General features: G+C 31.1%; 1 protein-coding gene across 4 annotated transcripts in view; it reads left to right on the top strand.

The window, feature by feature from the left end:
- The window catches only part of LOC107925792 (uncharacterized), a 108,915-nt gene extending 93,916 nt beyond the window's left edge, over positions 1-14,999 (top strand). For all 4 annotated transcript variants that reach the window (XM_041105133.1, XM_041105134.1, XM_041105132.1 and 1 more), the window contains 12 exons: positions 1,091-1,798; positions 2,228-3,061; positions 3,203-3,709; positions 4,624-5,331; positions 5,576-6,409; positions 6,549-7,055; positions 7,902-8,609; positions 8,854-9,687; positions 9,825-10,331; positions 11,509-12,210; positions 13,761-14,586; positions 14,725-14,999. In XM_041105133.1, the coding sequence (XP_040961067.1) occupies positions 1,091-1,798; positions 2,228-3,061; positions 3,203-3,709; positions 4,624-5,331; positions 5,576-6,409; positions 6,549-7,055; positions 7,902-8,609; positions 8,854-9,687; positions 9,825-10,331; positions 11,509-12,210; positions 13,761-14,586; positions 14,725-14,765 (7,716 nt within the window). In that variant the 3' untranslated portion in view covers positions 14,766-14,999. The remainder of the gene's footprint in view (positions 1-1,090; positions 1,799-2,227; positions 3,062-3,202; positions 3,710-4,623; positions 5,332-5,575; positions 6,410-6,548; positions 7,056-7,901; positions 8,610-8,853; positions 9,688-9,824; positions 10,332-11,508; positions 12,211-13,760; positions 14,587-14,724) is intronic.
- Positions 15,000-16,759: the final 1,760 nt, after the last annotated feature.

The following is a 16,759-nucleotide window of genomic DNA, read 5'->3' as shown; positions in this document are numbered from 1 at the left end:
GCTCTGAAAACGAAAGTTCCACTTCCAAATCTCCACAGGGAACAACCCTTTTTAACCAAAAGGTATGTGATATTTTTTTCTACTTTTATATTTTTTTTAATTTAATTTTTATCTCAACCACTCTTTTTCAACTAAAACTCAATTTAGTTTTAGTGATGCTCTCTTTATTTCACATCTCTAAGCTCTGATTCAAAAAATATAAAAAAATGAAAATATTAAAAATTTAACAAATTAAAAAAATTCATAAAAATTTTTCAAATGTTATTCAAATGTTAATAGTTCAGTTCAAATTTTTCTTTCGAAACAAAACAACCTAACTAAAATTTAAAGATTTAGAGTGAATTTGATAAATAAATAAAAATCTAATAATAAAATGGCTAAACATTAGTGCTGAATTTATCTTTATATAGAATAGCTTTCGTGTATATATATGCCATAAAAGAAAAAGAACATTTGGTCACTCATTCACAACCTTTGAAAAAAAAATAAAACTTAACAAGAATAGATTTGCTAACTAAACAAGTACATATGTGCAGACACTGTTACCAAAGTTGAAGGATTTGGTACTATGCTCAATTAGCATTGAAAGAATATGGCTCCCCCAAGCGTTTTGTTCAACTCCAAATTTGACAATACTGATTATTAAGGGTTGCACCAACTTAAAATATGTCTTATCCGACTCCATGGTTGAATATCTCCAACAGCTCGAATACTTAGAAATAAGGGAATGCAAGTGCGTACAGGAGATAATATCAAAAGAGAATATAATCAAAGAAGCATTCAGAAATAGGTATCTAATCTGCTTCCCTCGATTAAACACCCTCAAATTGAAAGGACTTCAAAAACTCATCGGATTTTGCCATGAAGATTATAATGTTGAATGCCCAACCTTGAAGATTCTTAAGATAGAAAGCTGTCCCAAATTGAAAGGATTCATCCACAATTCTAAGAGTAAAGAAATCCCTATAGATGCAGTCTTTTTCAACAATAAGGTATTATTCTCAACGCACTGACTTTTTTTCCTTTTCTTCCGTTTTTATATTTAAACCATTTAATCATTGCATTCACTGCCATGAATAATTGATTGTAGGTTGCTTTTCCTAACTTGGAGAAAATCACAATCTCCCATTTGAGGAACGCAAAGAGGATATGGCACAGCAAACTTCATAAGAATTCCTTTTCTATGCTAAAAGAGTTGACTGTTAAGGAATGTGATGTGTTGTTGAACATCTTTCCACCTTTTCTTTTGGGGGTTTTCCAAAGATTGGAAAAATTAATAGTGATTGATTGTGCTTCACTAGAAGAAGTGTTTCAATTCCAAGTGCAAGGGTTAGATACTGAAGAAACGGATGTGGTAGCTAGTCAACTAAGAGAACTGGATCTCGTTCGCCTATCAGGGTTGAAGCATGTTTGGACCAAGTATCACAAAGGAAATATTTCATTTGAAAGTCTACAACAAGTATGCATTGAGGATTGTTGGAACTTGAAAACTTTGTTTCCATTTTCAATTGCCAAAGGTCTTCAGCATCTTGAAAGACTTTTTATAGAAAATTGTGGGCTGGAGGAGATTGTTTCAAAGAATGATGAAGGATCAGACGAGCAGGAAATTTGGTTTGCATTTAATCAGTTGTCCTTCCTTAAGCTTTGGCATCTACCATACCTAACATGTTTCTACCCAGGAATACATAGAACAACATGGTCTGCATTAAAGAAATTGAGGATGGCTGAGTGTTGGAGGATAAAGATATTTGGGCATGAAGAATCCCAAATCCAAAATTCACTTTTTCTTATTGAAAAGGTATGAACTGTCACATTTTTTTAGCAAAATTTATAAATTGTATTTAAATCATTTAGTACATCTCAACTAATACATCCAATTATTCGTTTGAAAATATAAAAGAACTAAAATAATCATCAAATCCATATTTTTCCCTATCTAATCGATAATCTCTTACTGTTCTAATTTTTATTTTAGTCACAAATTCTTTGTAACTCTTTACCTAAATATAAATTCTATTGCATTTTCCATAAAAAAGTCTAACATGCATGTTCTTAATATAGAAATTAAAACTACAAATACACATCACTTCAGACTATTCATTTCATCGTTCATTTACGGTCTTATATTATGTGTTATAGCTATTCTTTTGTGTTATGTGTTTCTATTTAAATGAATTCTAAATCTAATACTCTATGGTACTCATTGTTCTTACTTGTTGCTTCTTAGGTTATCCCCCAATTGGAGGAGGTTTCATTTACTAGCGATTGTGTTAAGATGATAAGTGATGGCCAGTATGAGTCCGACATATTTTGCAATATAAAATTTCTTCGGATTTCTTCCTATTCTGATGTATCGGTTGTTTTCCTCATTTCTTTTCTTAGAAGGTTTTACAATTTGGAAGGTCTTGAGCTAGGTTATTGCAGTTTCAAAGAGCTAGCTTCTTTCGAAAATGATGCATGCGAAGATCAAGACATGATCATCACGATTCCAAAAGTCAAGAAGTTGAGATTGGATTTGGTTAACAACATAAGTCATCTATGGAAGCAAGACTCCCCGCTTGGCCATATTTGTGCGAGTCTCGAATGTCTTGAAGTTTGCAATTGTGGCAATTTGATTAATTCAGGATTAGAACTTTCATTTTCTAAAAATCTTACAACTCTAGATGTCTTCGAATGCCATGAGATGTTAGAGCTGATAACATCTTCCAAAGCCAGAAGTTTGGCGTGCCTTGTTACAATGAGGATAAGAGAATGTGAAAGGATGAGAGAAGTAGTTGCAAGCGACGGAGATGAAACATCATACGAGATTGTTTTCAGAGCGCTGAAATGTTTGGAGCTTCATTGTTTACAAAGCCTCACGAGCTTTTGTTCAAGGAATTACGCCTTAAGGTTTCCTTCCTTGGAACAAGTTACTTTGAGCCAGTGCCCTCGAATGAAGAACTTTAATAAAGGAGAGTTAACAACACCAAAGCTGCAAAAATTGCAGTTAACACAAACAGATTTTAGGGGACGTTGGGCTGGTGACCTTAATGCCACCGTGGAGCAATTATACCAAGAGCAGGTACTGATTTAAAAATTAATTGAAATATATATATATACACATTTAATTATGATTTGTGTAATTTATTTTCACAATAGCATTGTGGGCCCTTGTTAAATATGTTGGTATGAAACTTGGACTTTTTTATATGTTGCTTCTTAGGTTGGATACCGTGGTCTAAAGCATTTGAAGTTGTCAGAGTTTCCGGAGTTGGTAGACATATGGAGTAGAAATCCTCAAGAAATGTTGGATTTTACAACTCTTGAATTTCTGGAGGTTTGTGATTCCAACAATTTGAGATATATTTTTAACCTCACAATGGCCTTTGGCCTGGGGCAACTCCGGCAAATGGAAATCAAGAGATGCGGTAATTTGGAACAAGTCATCAAAGAAGAGGGTCCAATTACAATGGTTGAGGAAGCAATAACAGATACTAGCAAGATGATTAGGATATTCCCTCGTCTACGATCCATTACAGTGGAGTCTTGTCCAGTTATGACAAGCTTTTACATGGGAAGCAAAGGTCTTGAATGTCCATCCTTGGTTGAAATTAAGATAGTTGATTGTTCAAACATGACTACTTTTGTTTGCACATTCTCAAGAAATGAAGATAAAGAAGTGATAATTGGTGACGAAGTTGATAATGTTACTGTAATTTTCTCCGACAAGGTTAGTTTTTCTTTTAATGAATCTTGATTTATACATTTAAGTCATATGGCTAGTCATAACTCATGAGCTATATCTTTATTCCTCTCTAATGTCATCTACAGTCCACAGCAACTTGAAGAATGAAACAACAATAAAGCTAGGAATTAGAAAAAATATTTATCTATTTTCTTAAAGCAAAGGTTTTGTGTAGTTTTTAATTTTAAATAGTTTCTACTATTATTAAAACAATATATTTGAAAGAGTATTATTCTGTAGTAAACTTTGTCTTCAAATTATTGAAGAACAATGTTGAATAGTAAATTGAATTAAAAATTAAAAAAATTGTGGAAGAATTAATTAAATAATAAAATTGAAATTATTCAAAACCATTTCTATTTCTTTTTCCTTTCTAAACCAACAAAACCAGCTAGCCTTTTTAAAAATGCCTATCACTTTAATTGGTAACTTTTTAAAAAAAAATACATATCCCATTAATAGCAAATTCTATTATGAATGCTACCCTTATTAGAGGGAGTTTATGGGTCATACATTATGTGCCCTTCTTGTATTTTGAATATATTGTTTTATTTCCAAATTTTTTTCTTATTATGTTTGAATTCTCAAATAATTAAATTCAAAATTTTGAATTAAGAATTAATTATAATAATTAAAAATGCATTATATAAAAATTAAATACATTAAATTATGTGCAATACATGTAATATTAAAAATTAGTGTGTATTTGTAAGTAGTTACATACAGAAAAGTCAACTGAATGTAATCTATATTAAATTCATTTAGGTTCTTCTCAAATGACCAATGATTCCAATTGTCTTAATTATATGATTTACCGATGCCTTCACCTAAGCATCGATGAGCTAACATTTTATATAATTTATTTCTAATTGTAATTAGCTCTTTCTATCATTATGCAGGTTGCTTTTCCTAACTTGGAGAAAATCACAATCTCCCATTTGAGGAACGCAAAGAGGATATGGCACAGCAAACTTCATAAGAATTCCTTTTCTATGCTAAAAGAGTTGACTGTTAAGGAATGTGATGTGTTGTTGAACATCTTTCCACCTTTTCTTTTGGGGGTTTTCCAAAGATTGGAAAAATTAATAGTGATTGATTGTGCTTCACTAGAAGAAGTGTTTCAATTCCAAGTGCAAGGGTTAGATACTGAAGAAACGGATGTGGTAGCTAGTCAACTAAGAGAACTGGATCTCGTTCGCCTACCAGGGTTGAAGCATGTTTGGACCAAGTATCACAAAGGAAATATTTCATTTGAAAGTCTACAACAAGTATGCATTGAGGATTGTTGGAACTTGAAAACTTTGTTTCCATTTTCAATTGCCAAAGGTCTTCAGCAACTTGAAAGACTTTTTATTGAAAGTTGTGGGCTGGAGGAGATTGTTTCAAAGAATGATGAAGGATCAGACGAGCAGGAAATTTGGTTTGCATTTAACCAGTTGTCCTTCCTTAAGCTTTGGCATCTACCATACCTAACATGTTTCTACCCAGGAATACATAGAACAACATGGTCTGCATTAAAGAAATTGAGGATGGCTGATTGTTGGAGGATAAAGATATTTGGGCATGAAGAATCCCAAATCCAAAATTCGCTTTTCCTTATTGAAAAGGTATGAACTGTCACACTTTTTTAGCAAAATTTATAAATTGTAGTTAAATCATTTAGTATATCTCAACTAATACATCCAATTATTCATTTGAAAATGTAAAAGAACTAAAATAATCATCAAATCCATATTTTATTGCATATTCTTACATAATTTCAAACTATTGATTTCATCGTTCGTTTACGGGCTTATATTATGTGTTATAGCTATTCTTCGGTACTCATTGTTCTTACTTGTTGCTTCTTAGGTTATCCCCCAATTGGAGGAGGTTTCATTTACTGGCGATTGTATTAAGATGATAAGTGATGGCCAACATGAGTCCGACTTATTTTGCAATATAAAATTTCTTCGAATTTCTTTCTACTCTGATGTATCAGTTGTTTTCCTCATTTCTTTTCTTAGAAGGTTTTACAATTTGGAAAGTCTTGACCTAGGTTCTTGCAGTTTCAAAGAGCTAGCTTCTTTCGGAAATGATGCATGTGAAGATCAAGACATGATTATCACAATTCCTAAAGTCAAGGAGTTGAGATTGGATTTGGTTAACAACATAAGACATCAATGGAAGCAAGACTCCCCGCTTGGCCATATTTGTGCGAGTCTCGAATGTCTTGAAGTTTGGAATTGTGGCAATTTGATTGATTTAGGATTAGATATTTCATTTTCTGAAAATCTTACAACTTTAGATGTCTTCAATTGCGACGAGATGTTAGAGCTGATAACATCTTCCAAAGCTCGAAGTTTGGCGTGCCTTGTTACAATGAGGATAAGAAAATGTGAAAGGATGAGAGAAGTAGTTGCAAGCGACGGGGATGAAACATCATACGAGATTGTTTTCAGAGCGCTGAAATGTTTGGAGCTTCATTGTTTACAAAGCCTCACGAGCTTTTGTTCAAGGAATTACGCCTTAAGGTTTCCTTCCTTGGAACAAGTTACTTTGAGCCAGTGCCCTCGAATGAAGAACTTCAATAAAGGAGAGTTAACAACACCAAAGCTGCAAAAATTGCAATTAACACAAACAGATTTTACGGGACGTTGGGCTGGTGACCTTAATGCCACCGTGGAGCAATTATACCAAGAGCAGGTACTGATTTAAAAATTAATTGAAATATATATATATACATTTAATTATGATTTGTGCAATTTATTTTCACAATAGCATTGTGGCGCCTTGTTAAATATGTTGGTATGAAACTTCGACTTTTTTATATGTTGCTTCTCAGGTTGGATACCGTGGTCTAAAGCATTTGAAGTTTTCAGAGTTTCCGGAACTGGTGGACATATGGAGTAGAAATCCTCAAGAAATTTTTTATTTTACAACTCTTGAATTTCTAGAGGTTTGTGATTCCAACAATTTGAGATACATTTTTAACCTCTCAATGGCCTTTGGCCTGAGGCAACTCCGGCAAATGGAAATAAAGAGACGCGGTAATTTGGAACAAGTCATCAAAGAAGAGGGTCCAATTGCAATGGTTAAGGAAGCAATAACAGATAGTAGCAAGATTATTAGCATATTCCCTCGTCTACGATCCGTTACAGTGGAGTCTTGTCCAGATATGACAAGCTTTTACATGGGAAGTAAAGGTCTTGAATGTCCATCCTTGGTTGAACTTAAGATAGTTGATTGTTCAAACATGACTACTTTTGTTTGCACATTTTCAAGAGATGAAGATAAAGAAGTGATAATTGGTGACGAAGTTGATAATGTTACTGTAATTTTCTCCGATAAGGTTAGTTTTTCTTTTAACGAATCTTGATTTATACATTTAAGTCATATGGCTAGTGATGAATCATGAGCTATATCTTTACTCCTCTCTAATATCATCTACAGTCCACAGCAACTTGAAGAATGAAACAACAATAAAGCTAGGAATTAGAAAAAATATTTAGCCATTTTCTTCCAGCAAAGGTTTTGTGTCTTTTTTAATTTTAAATATTTTCTACTATTATTAAAACAATATATTTGAAAGAGTATTATTCTATAGTAAACTTTGTCTTCAAATTATTGAAGAACAATGTTGAATAGTAAATTGAATTAAAAATTAAAAAAATTGTGGAAGAATTGATTAACTAATAAAATTGAAATTATTCAAAACCAGCTAGCATATTTGCATATATGTTTAAGTGTATTTGGAAAAGCCTATCACTTTGTTATCCCATTAATAGCAAATTCTATTATGAATGCTACCCTTATTATGTGCCTTCTTGTATTTTGAATATATTGTTTTATTGCGAAGCTTTTTTCTTATTATGTTTGAATTCTCAAATAATTAAATTCAAAATTTTGAATTAAGAATTAATTATAATAATTAAAAAAGCATTATATAAAAATTAAATATATTAAATTATGTGCAATACATGTAATATTAAAAATTAGTGTCTGTATTTTTGTAAGTAGTTACATACAAAAAAGCTAATTAATTTTATATTAAGCTCATTTAGGCTCTTCTCAAACGGCCAATGATTCCAATTGTCTTAATTATATGATTTACCGATACCTTCACCTAAGCATCCATGAGCTAACATTTTATATAATTTATTTCTAATTGTAATTAGCTCTTTCTATCATTATGCAGGTTGCTTTTCCTAACTTGGAGAAAATCACAATCTCCCATTTGAGGAACGCAAAGAGGATATGGCACAGCAAACTTCATAAGAATTCCTTTTCTATGCTAAAAGAGTTGACTGTTAAGGAATGTGATGTGTTGTTGAACATCTTTCCACCTTTTCTTTTGGGGGTTTTCCAAAGATTGGAAAAACTAATAGTGATTGATTGTGCTTCACTAGAAGAAGTGTTTCAATTCCAAGTGCAAGGGTTAGATACTGAAGAAACGGATGTGGTAGCTAGTCAACTAAGAGAACTGGATCTCGTTCGCCTACCAGGGTTGAAGCATGTTTGGACCAAGTATCACAAAGGAAATATTTCATTTGAAAGTCTACAACAAGTATGCATTGAGGATTGTTGGAACTTGAAAACTTTGTTTCCATTTTCAATTGCCAAAGGTCTTCAGCAACTTGAAAGACTTTTTATTGAAAGTTGTGGGCTGGAGGAGATTGTTTCAAAGAATGATGAAGGATCAGACGAGCAGGAAATTTGGTTTGCATTTAACCAGTTGTCCTTCCTTAAGCTTTGGCATCTACCATACCTAACATGTTTCTACCCAGGAATACATAGAACAACATGGTCTGCATTAAAGAAATTGAAGATGGCTGATTGTTGGAGGATAAAGATATTTGGGCATGAAGAATCCCAAATCCAAAATTCGCTTTTCCTTATTGAAAAGGTATGAACTGTCACACTTTTTTAGCAAAATTTATAAATTGTAGTTAAATCATTTAGTATATCTCAACTAATACATCCAATTATTCATTTGAAAATGTAAAAGAACTAAAATAATCATCAAATCCATATTTTATTGCATATTCTTACATAATTTCAAACTATTGATTTCATCGTTCGTTTACGGGCTTATATTATGTGTTATAGCTATTCTTCGGTACTCATTGTTCTTACTTGTTGCTTCTTAGGTTATCCCCCAATTGGAGGAGGTTTCATTTACTGGCGATTGTATTAAGATGATAAGTGATGGCCAACATGAGTCCGACTTATTTTGCAATATAAAATTTCTTCGAATTTCTTTCTACTCTGATGTATCAGTTGTTTTCCTCATTTCTTTTCTTAGAAGGTTTTACAATTTGGAAAGTCTTGACCTAGGTTCTTGCAGTTTCAAAGAGCTAGCTTCTTTCGGAAATGATGCATGTGAAGATCAAGACATGATTATCACAATTCCTAAAGTCAAGAAGTTGAGATTGGATTTGGTTAACAACATAAGACATCAATGGAAGCAAGACTCCCCGCTTGGCCATATTTGTGCGAGTCTCGAATGTCTTGAAGTTTGGAATTGTGGCAATTTGATTGATTTAGGATTAGATATTTCATTTTCTGAAAATCTTACAACTTTAGATGTCTTCAATTGCGACGAGATGTTAGAGCTGATAACATCTTCCAAAGCTCGAAGTTTGGCGTGCCTTGTTACAATGAGGATAAGAAAATGTGAAAGGATGAGAGAAGTAGTTGCAAGCGACGGGGATGAAACATCATACGAGATTGTTTTCAGAGCGCTGAAATGTTTGGAGCTTCATTGTTTACAAAGCCTCACGAGCTTTTGTTCAAGGAATTACGCCTTAAGGTTTCCTTCCTTGGAACAAGTTACTTTGAGCCAGTGCCCTCGAATGAAGAACTTCAATAAAGGAGAGTTAACAACACCAAAGCTGCAAAAATTGCAATTAACACAAACAGATTTTACGGGACGTTGGGCTGGTGACCTTAATGCCACCGTGGAGCAATTATACCAAGAGCGGGTACTGATTTAAAAATTAATTGAAATATATATATACATTTAATTATGATTTGTGCAATTTATTTTCACAATAGCATTGTGGCGCCTTGTTAAATATGTTGGTATGAAACTTCGACTTTTTTATATGTTGCTTCTCAGGTTGGATACCGTGGTCTAAAGCATTTGAAGTTTTCAGAGTTTCCGGAGCTAGTGGACATATGGAGTAGAAATCCTCAAGAAATTTTTTATTTTACAACTCTTGAATTTTTAGAGGTTTGTGATTCCAACAATTTGAGATACATTTTTAACCTCTCAATGGCCTTTGGCCTGAGGCAACTCCGGCAAATGGAAATAAAGAGATGCGGTAATTTGGAACAAGTCATCAAAGAAGAGGGTCCAATTGCAATGGTTAAGGAAGCAATAACAGATAGTAGCAAGATTATTAGCATATTCCCTCGTCTACGATCCATTACAGTGGAGTCCTGTCCAGATATGACAAGCTTTTACATGGGAAGTAAAGGTCTTGAATGTCCATCCTTGGTTGAACTTAAGATAGTTGATTGTTCAAACATGACTACTTTTGTTTGCACATTTTCAAGAGATGAAGATAAAGAAGTGATGATTGGTGACGAAATTGATAAGGTTGCTACATTTTTCTCTGACAAGGTTAGAATTATTTTATTGAATGAGTCTTCATTTATATATTTAATTTTCCTTTTATGTTGCTATAGTTCTTCAAGTCTCTTTCTTATCGTATTTATACAATATGAGGTTACAAAAAAAATTTAAATAATCATGTTCATATTATAGTTTTTTGAAACATGACTCTCCAATTTAAGCACTTATTTATAATTTGAGTAAACTACTTTTATTTATTTTTTATTTTTTAAACATAAATAGAGTTAATTGTATTAATTGATCAAAATAGAGTAAAGATCAATATAAAATTATAAAAAATTGAATAATAATGATTTTGACATGAAAATAAATTCATTTAACAATATATATGAAATAAATAACTTGTAAGAATTTAATAATAATATTATTTAAATTATAATATATTAATATTAATATTAATATTAATATTCAAAACATGATGAATTTTTGTATTATGCTAATATTAGATATTTTTAAAATTAAATAATAGTAATATAACTTATTCTAAACTATTTAAATATTTTTAAAAAAAGTACATTACTTTTCAATTTATTAATAATTGTTGAAGAAATTCATTCAATATTTTAAATAAAAATTAATGTTATAAAAAATATTATAAATTTGATATACACTTATATACACACACATATATCATATGATTAGTCATGACTTTTGAACTATGAAATTTAGGTTTAACGAAGATTATATGATAATTTAGTTATAAAGTTTGAACTTAATTAAGTATTGTGTGGGACCTTTGATTTTAAAAATAATGTAAGTTTAATAACAGAGTACAGATAAATATAATATTTTTCAAATTTATGAATTTGTTAAAACCTTATTTAGTATTAAATTTGAATTCTTACCATGTTAATAAACTTGACAAAAGTTATTATACTTTTTTCTAATATATATCAGATCCCAATTACTTTATATATAATGTATGTCTCTCATTCTTACAATTTATCTAGCAAATGAAATTCAAATCCAAAATTTTAAAATCATATTATCTATATAACATAACGATTCATTCGATTAGGTTTGAACTTTGACTTAATTGAACTATTAAAATATTAAATATTATAAGAAAGTTGAATACTTGAGAATTAAAAATATAAGTTTAAAATTCTCTTTTGGTAATATTTACCTCTTCTAATAATTGTTTTCATTGGCACGAATAATGTAGGTTGTTTTTCCCAAGTTGGAGAAACTCACAATCTCCGGTTTGAGGAATGTGAAGAGGATGTGGTATAAGCAGCTTTGTTCAAAATCATTTTCTAATTTGAAAGAGTTGGAAGTGGAGCTTTGTGATTCATTGTTGAACATTTTCCCACATTTTTTTCTTGGAGTTTTCCAAAGGTTGGAGAAATTAAGAGTAACTGATTGTGCTTCACTAGAAGAAGTGTTCCAACTCCAACTCCAAATTCAAATGTTAGATATTGAAGAAGCATGCATCGTGACCAGTAAATTAAGACAACTGGAACTCTTTCACTTGCCAAAGTTGAAGCATGTATGGAACAAGGATCCCAATGAAAATATTTCTTTTGAAAATCTTCGAGAAGTACATGTCCAAGAATGTTGGAGTTTGAAAACTCTGTTTCCATTTTCAATGGCCAAAGATCTTCAGCAACTTGAGAGCCTTATTGTGAATGGTTGTGGGGTGGAGGAGATTGTTTCAAAAAGTGTTGAAGAATCAGACCAAGATGAAATGTTGTTTGAATTTAATCAGTTATCCTTCCTTGCACTTTGGACTTTACCAAACCTCGTATGTTTCTATCCAGGAATGCACAACATAACGTGTCCTATGTTAAAAAGGTTGAGGACATATTGGCCAACGAAGACTAAGATGCTTGGGAATGTAGTGTTACAACTGTTACTCATTGGAAAGGTACGTCTCTTTTTCCTCTTTCTTTACAAATAGTTTCATTTAAAGAAGGTTCATGTAACTTACATGAAACATTTACTACCTCTCAACCAAATGCATTTAGTTTTCATTTATTAAAAAAATTCATCACTAACTTCAGAATTTATCCTATCTTCATAAGTTATTACTTTATAATTTAATCAACAAGCATTTTATTAGGACATCCCAACTACATACACAGCTAGAAACACAAATATCGGTCTGTAAAACTAAAAGGGTTATTTTACCATTGACCTTTGTATGTTTCGCTTTTTATTATAAAGTCCTTATCCTATAAGATTATGAATACGACATTGGAATCTATTTTTCTGGTACACAAGGAATTTTTAAAGCCAGAGGATCAATCTACCATTTTCTTTCTATGTTGATTTCCAAAGATTCAAACCTAACACTTACTAAGTTGGAACTAATGCATACACTTATGGTAATATAAAGAAGGGTAAACTGCACTATTAGTCACCCAACTATTAGTAAATTTCTTTTTTAGTCACCTAACTATGAAAAGTTACAAATATGAACTCAAGTATTCAATTTTGTCTTTTTTGATCACTCAACTATCTTAGATTTTTGAATATTTTCATTTTTATGTTAGCCCGTTGGTGACCAAAAAAAGAAAAAATAAAATAATTAGGTGATCATTTTGTAACTTTTCATAATTGTGTGACCAAAAAAAAAATTCTAATAATTATCTGTAGTTTATCTTATAAAGAAATGTAATCTCATAAATTGAGACAAAACTCACATTTGTAAGCAAGACAAACAGAAGTACCCAAAAATTGTTTGTTATATATATAAATTTTAAAATATGCGGTTTTCAAAGTTTAAGATCTATTTTTTGTACTCTATACTTAAAAATGTTAAAATTTAATTTTTAATATATCATAATGAATGTCCAAATCTAGCATATCTTTATTTTAGGGATAAAAAGTTTGGGACCGAAGTAATGAGTGTTGGGTGTAACAATACATTACATTGCATTTTTAAGAGAAGAATGCATGTTTGAACTTTAGAGATAATATTATTGGGAGAGGCAGTTATAAATCCGTACATGAACCGTAAACTGAAAATAAAGTTGGGACTGAGATAAAAAAATAAAAATATTATTATAAATATTTTGGGATTAAAAACAATTTTTTATCAAAAATATGATAGCTAATAAGAATAAATTAGAGAGATTTCATTCATTTGAATACAGTGAAACTTAAATTCAAAGTTCCTAACACATCAACCTTTGTCATTGAAGTAATGCCACAGTTTAAATCTTAGTACATTAATATTTTTTAGCTATTTGTATGTTTTCAATCATAATAATATAATCTTATGGCATTTTCTTTCTTTTAATAATAGTAAACAACAAAATCAAGCATTGAGAAGTGCAGAATTAATTAATGCATGTTTTTTAATTCATTGGTTCTTTTATTGGATTGTGTTTGTGTTTGTGTTAGACCTTCCTATTGCTCTGCAATTCAAAAACCAGTCAAATATATCATCATTTTTTGTTGTTGACTTCTCAGATAATCCCTCAACTGGAACACATTTCTCTTACTGCTGACGACATTGCAATGATCACCGATGGCCAGTTTGCGATTGACTTGTTTTCCCATATTAAAGTTCTTCAAATCACTGAATACATCAAAGATTCAGTAGTTGTTCCGTTCCATTTCTTCCAAAGATTTTCCAATTTACAAAAGCTTAAAATGGTTGGTTGCAATTTTAAAGAGTTTTCTCCCTATGAAGTTGATGTTGTTGAGAAGAGAAACGTGACAACCTTGCTCCCAAGAATTAACAAGTTGACATTGCAAGGCGTTGATAAGATGACACATCTATGGAAGCAAGGCTCTCCCTTCCATCACATTTGTGCAAATCTTGAAACTCTTAAAGTTTCCGAGTGTGTCAGCGTAATTAGTTTATCATGTGCTTCTTCATCTTTCCAAAATCTTACAACTTTGGATGTTTGGAACTGCAAAGAGATGGTAGAGCTAATTACATCTTCGAAAGCCCAATGTTTGGAGCAGCTTGTTACACTGAAGATAGGAGGATGTGAAATGATGAGAGAAGTAATTGCAAGTGATGGAGATGAAGCAACACATCATGAGATTATTTTCAAGGAGTTGAAATATTTGGAGCTTTATGATCTACAAAACCTCAAAAGCTTTTGTTCAGGGAATTACACTTTGAAGTTCCCATCATTGGATGAAGTAGACGTGAGCTTCTGTCCCGCAATGGAAAATTTTTGCAATGGAGCTTTAAGCACACCAAAGCTACAAGAGGTTGAAACAGAAAGGGGTGTTAGGAGATGTTGGGACCTTAATGCTACCATTGAGCAGTTGAACAAAGAAGGTACAGAGTTCACAGAAATATATATACATGTTAACTCTAACCTTGTAAGCTTATTGTAAATCCATCTGATGTTGAATTTATATGCAGAAGTATAAATGCAAGTCTCATTTTGTTATATGTGACTCGTTGTTATTACAGAATGTGAGCCGTTTGAAGAAACGGACGAAGATAGCCTATAACTGCACGAAGCTGGATGATGTAATTCGTTGAATAATTGAAGTGAGATGATGATTTCGAAATGAAAAGCCAAAAGGTGAGGTATTTTAGTGAGGTTCTTAAATGGCAATTTCTTGTGTGCAAGTACTGAATCTTGACTTTGGAGACTTGATGGTTTTATATTCTTGGGATTGTAATTCAAGCATTCTTTGTGTTTTCAGACAAATTGATCTCTGTTAACAGGAGACTATTTTCCACTTTCTTTTTTCCTCACATATAAAATATTTTAGCCTGCTTTATTATCCATAATGGTGATTGATGCACCATTTGCTTTTTAGAAAGCTGAATATTAGGCATTAATTTTGGATTGCTGGTAGAATTGTTGATGTTTTTGGCAGTCAATATTGTTTGGAACCCAAAATATGTGAATGCATATAATATATTAGCCTACTTTAGCTTCCATTATCAACTCAACAGGCACTTAGTTTACAGGACCCAATTTTCATTTTTCTTTGCTGCTTGATTTGTATTTCTAGTTTTCAATTGATTCCAAAACCAAAATTATGTTACTCAAAACATCATCAAATTAGATAGACTTCCTCCTTTTTTCCAAACATGCTTATATTCTGTTGCTCATTATATTTTCTACATTTTTTTATTTGCTATGCTTGAAAGATGATTGTGAATCTTTGATGTTAATATGGCAAATATTAGAGAAAGTTGTGGAATATAAATACAAATGACAAAAATATATGAGTGATTCAAAACATACATAAAATTTATATAAATATATAGAACTTTCAATACGTTTATGGCAAAAGAAAAGCATGATGATACATGAAATAAAATTAATCATTATTTTAGTAATATCAATTAGACAGCAATTTCTGATATAACATTAAATTTGATTACATCTTTTTTAGAGGTAAATGATCAAATTTAACAAAAAAAATATTAAATTGACAAAATATATAAACATTAAAGATTAAATTTAATATTATACTAAAATTCTAGTTCAAAGATCAAAGATACCTACCTTACTAAAAAGAGATCAACTAGAATGTATGATAATGAATGCTCAAAATTTAGCATAGATTTATTTGAGGGATGAAAAGCTGGGACCGATATAAAACATTAAATATATATATATATATTATAAATATTTTGGAGATATTTTTTAATCATTTCCAAAACTTGGATCATATCGTTAAACCAATGTCTCCATGACAATTACGGTTTAAATGCTAGTACCATTTTTAGCTATTAGTTTTTTTTTTTATAATAATAGGCTTATCTTATAGTATTTTTCTCAATAATAATAATAATAAACAAATCAATCATTGAAAAGTTCAGAATTAAATAATGCATTTATTGGTTCTTTTATTGGCCCATGTTTGTGTTAGATCTTCTTATTCATCTGCAATTCAAAAACTAATCAAATATGGTTGTTGACTTTTTGGATAATCTCTCAACTCCAAGACATTTCACTTACTGCTGATGACATTGTAATGATCACCGATGCTCACAGGTGAATTTTTTTTAATAGGTCGAGATTAAGTTATATATTTTTATTATAGTAAAAATATAATTTTATTTTTTTAATATCTATATTTTTATAGTAAAAGATTAAATTAAATTTTTATTTTTTAAAGTAAAATTTTATCTTTACTAATTTAAGATTTTATAAATTTTAAAGAGGCCTATATGAAACTTTTTCCATTTTAAGGGTGGCCAAGCCTTGGCTACGCCTTTGCATGGTCAGTTTGCGATTGAATTGTTTTCCATATTAAAATTCTTCAAAACACTGAATACTTAAATGATTCAGCAGTTTTTCGTTCCATTTCTTCCTAAGATTTTTCTATTTAGAAAAGCTGAAGATAGTTGATTGCAATTTTAAGAAGTTTTCTCCTGCGAATGTGATGTTGGCGAAGAGAGAGACGTGGTAACGATGCTCCCAAGAATACATTGCAAGGTGTTGATCAGATGACACATCTATGGAAGCAAGACTCTTCCCTCC

This window comes from Gossypium hirsutum, chromosome D11, assembly GCF_007990345.1.
Source record: "Gossypium hirsutum isolate 1008001.06 chromosome D11, Gossypium_hirsutum_v2.1, whole genome shotgun sequence".
NCBI lineage: Eukaryota > Viridiplantae > Streptophyta > Magnoliopsida > Malvales > Malvaceae > Gossypium > Gossypium hirsutum.
This window is presented reverse-complemented; position numbering and strand designations above follow the sequence as displayed.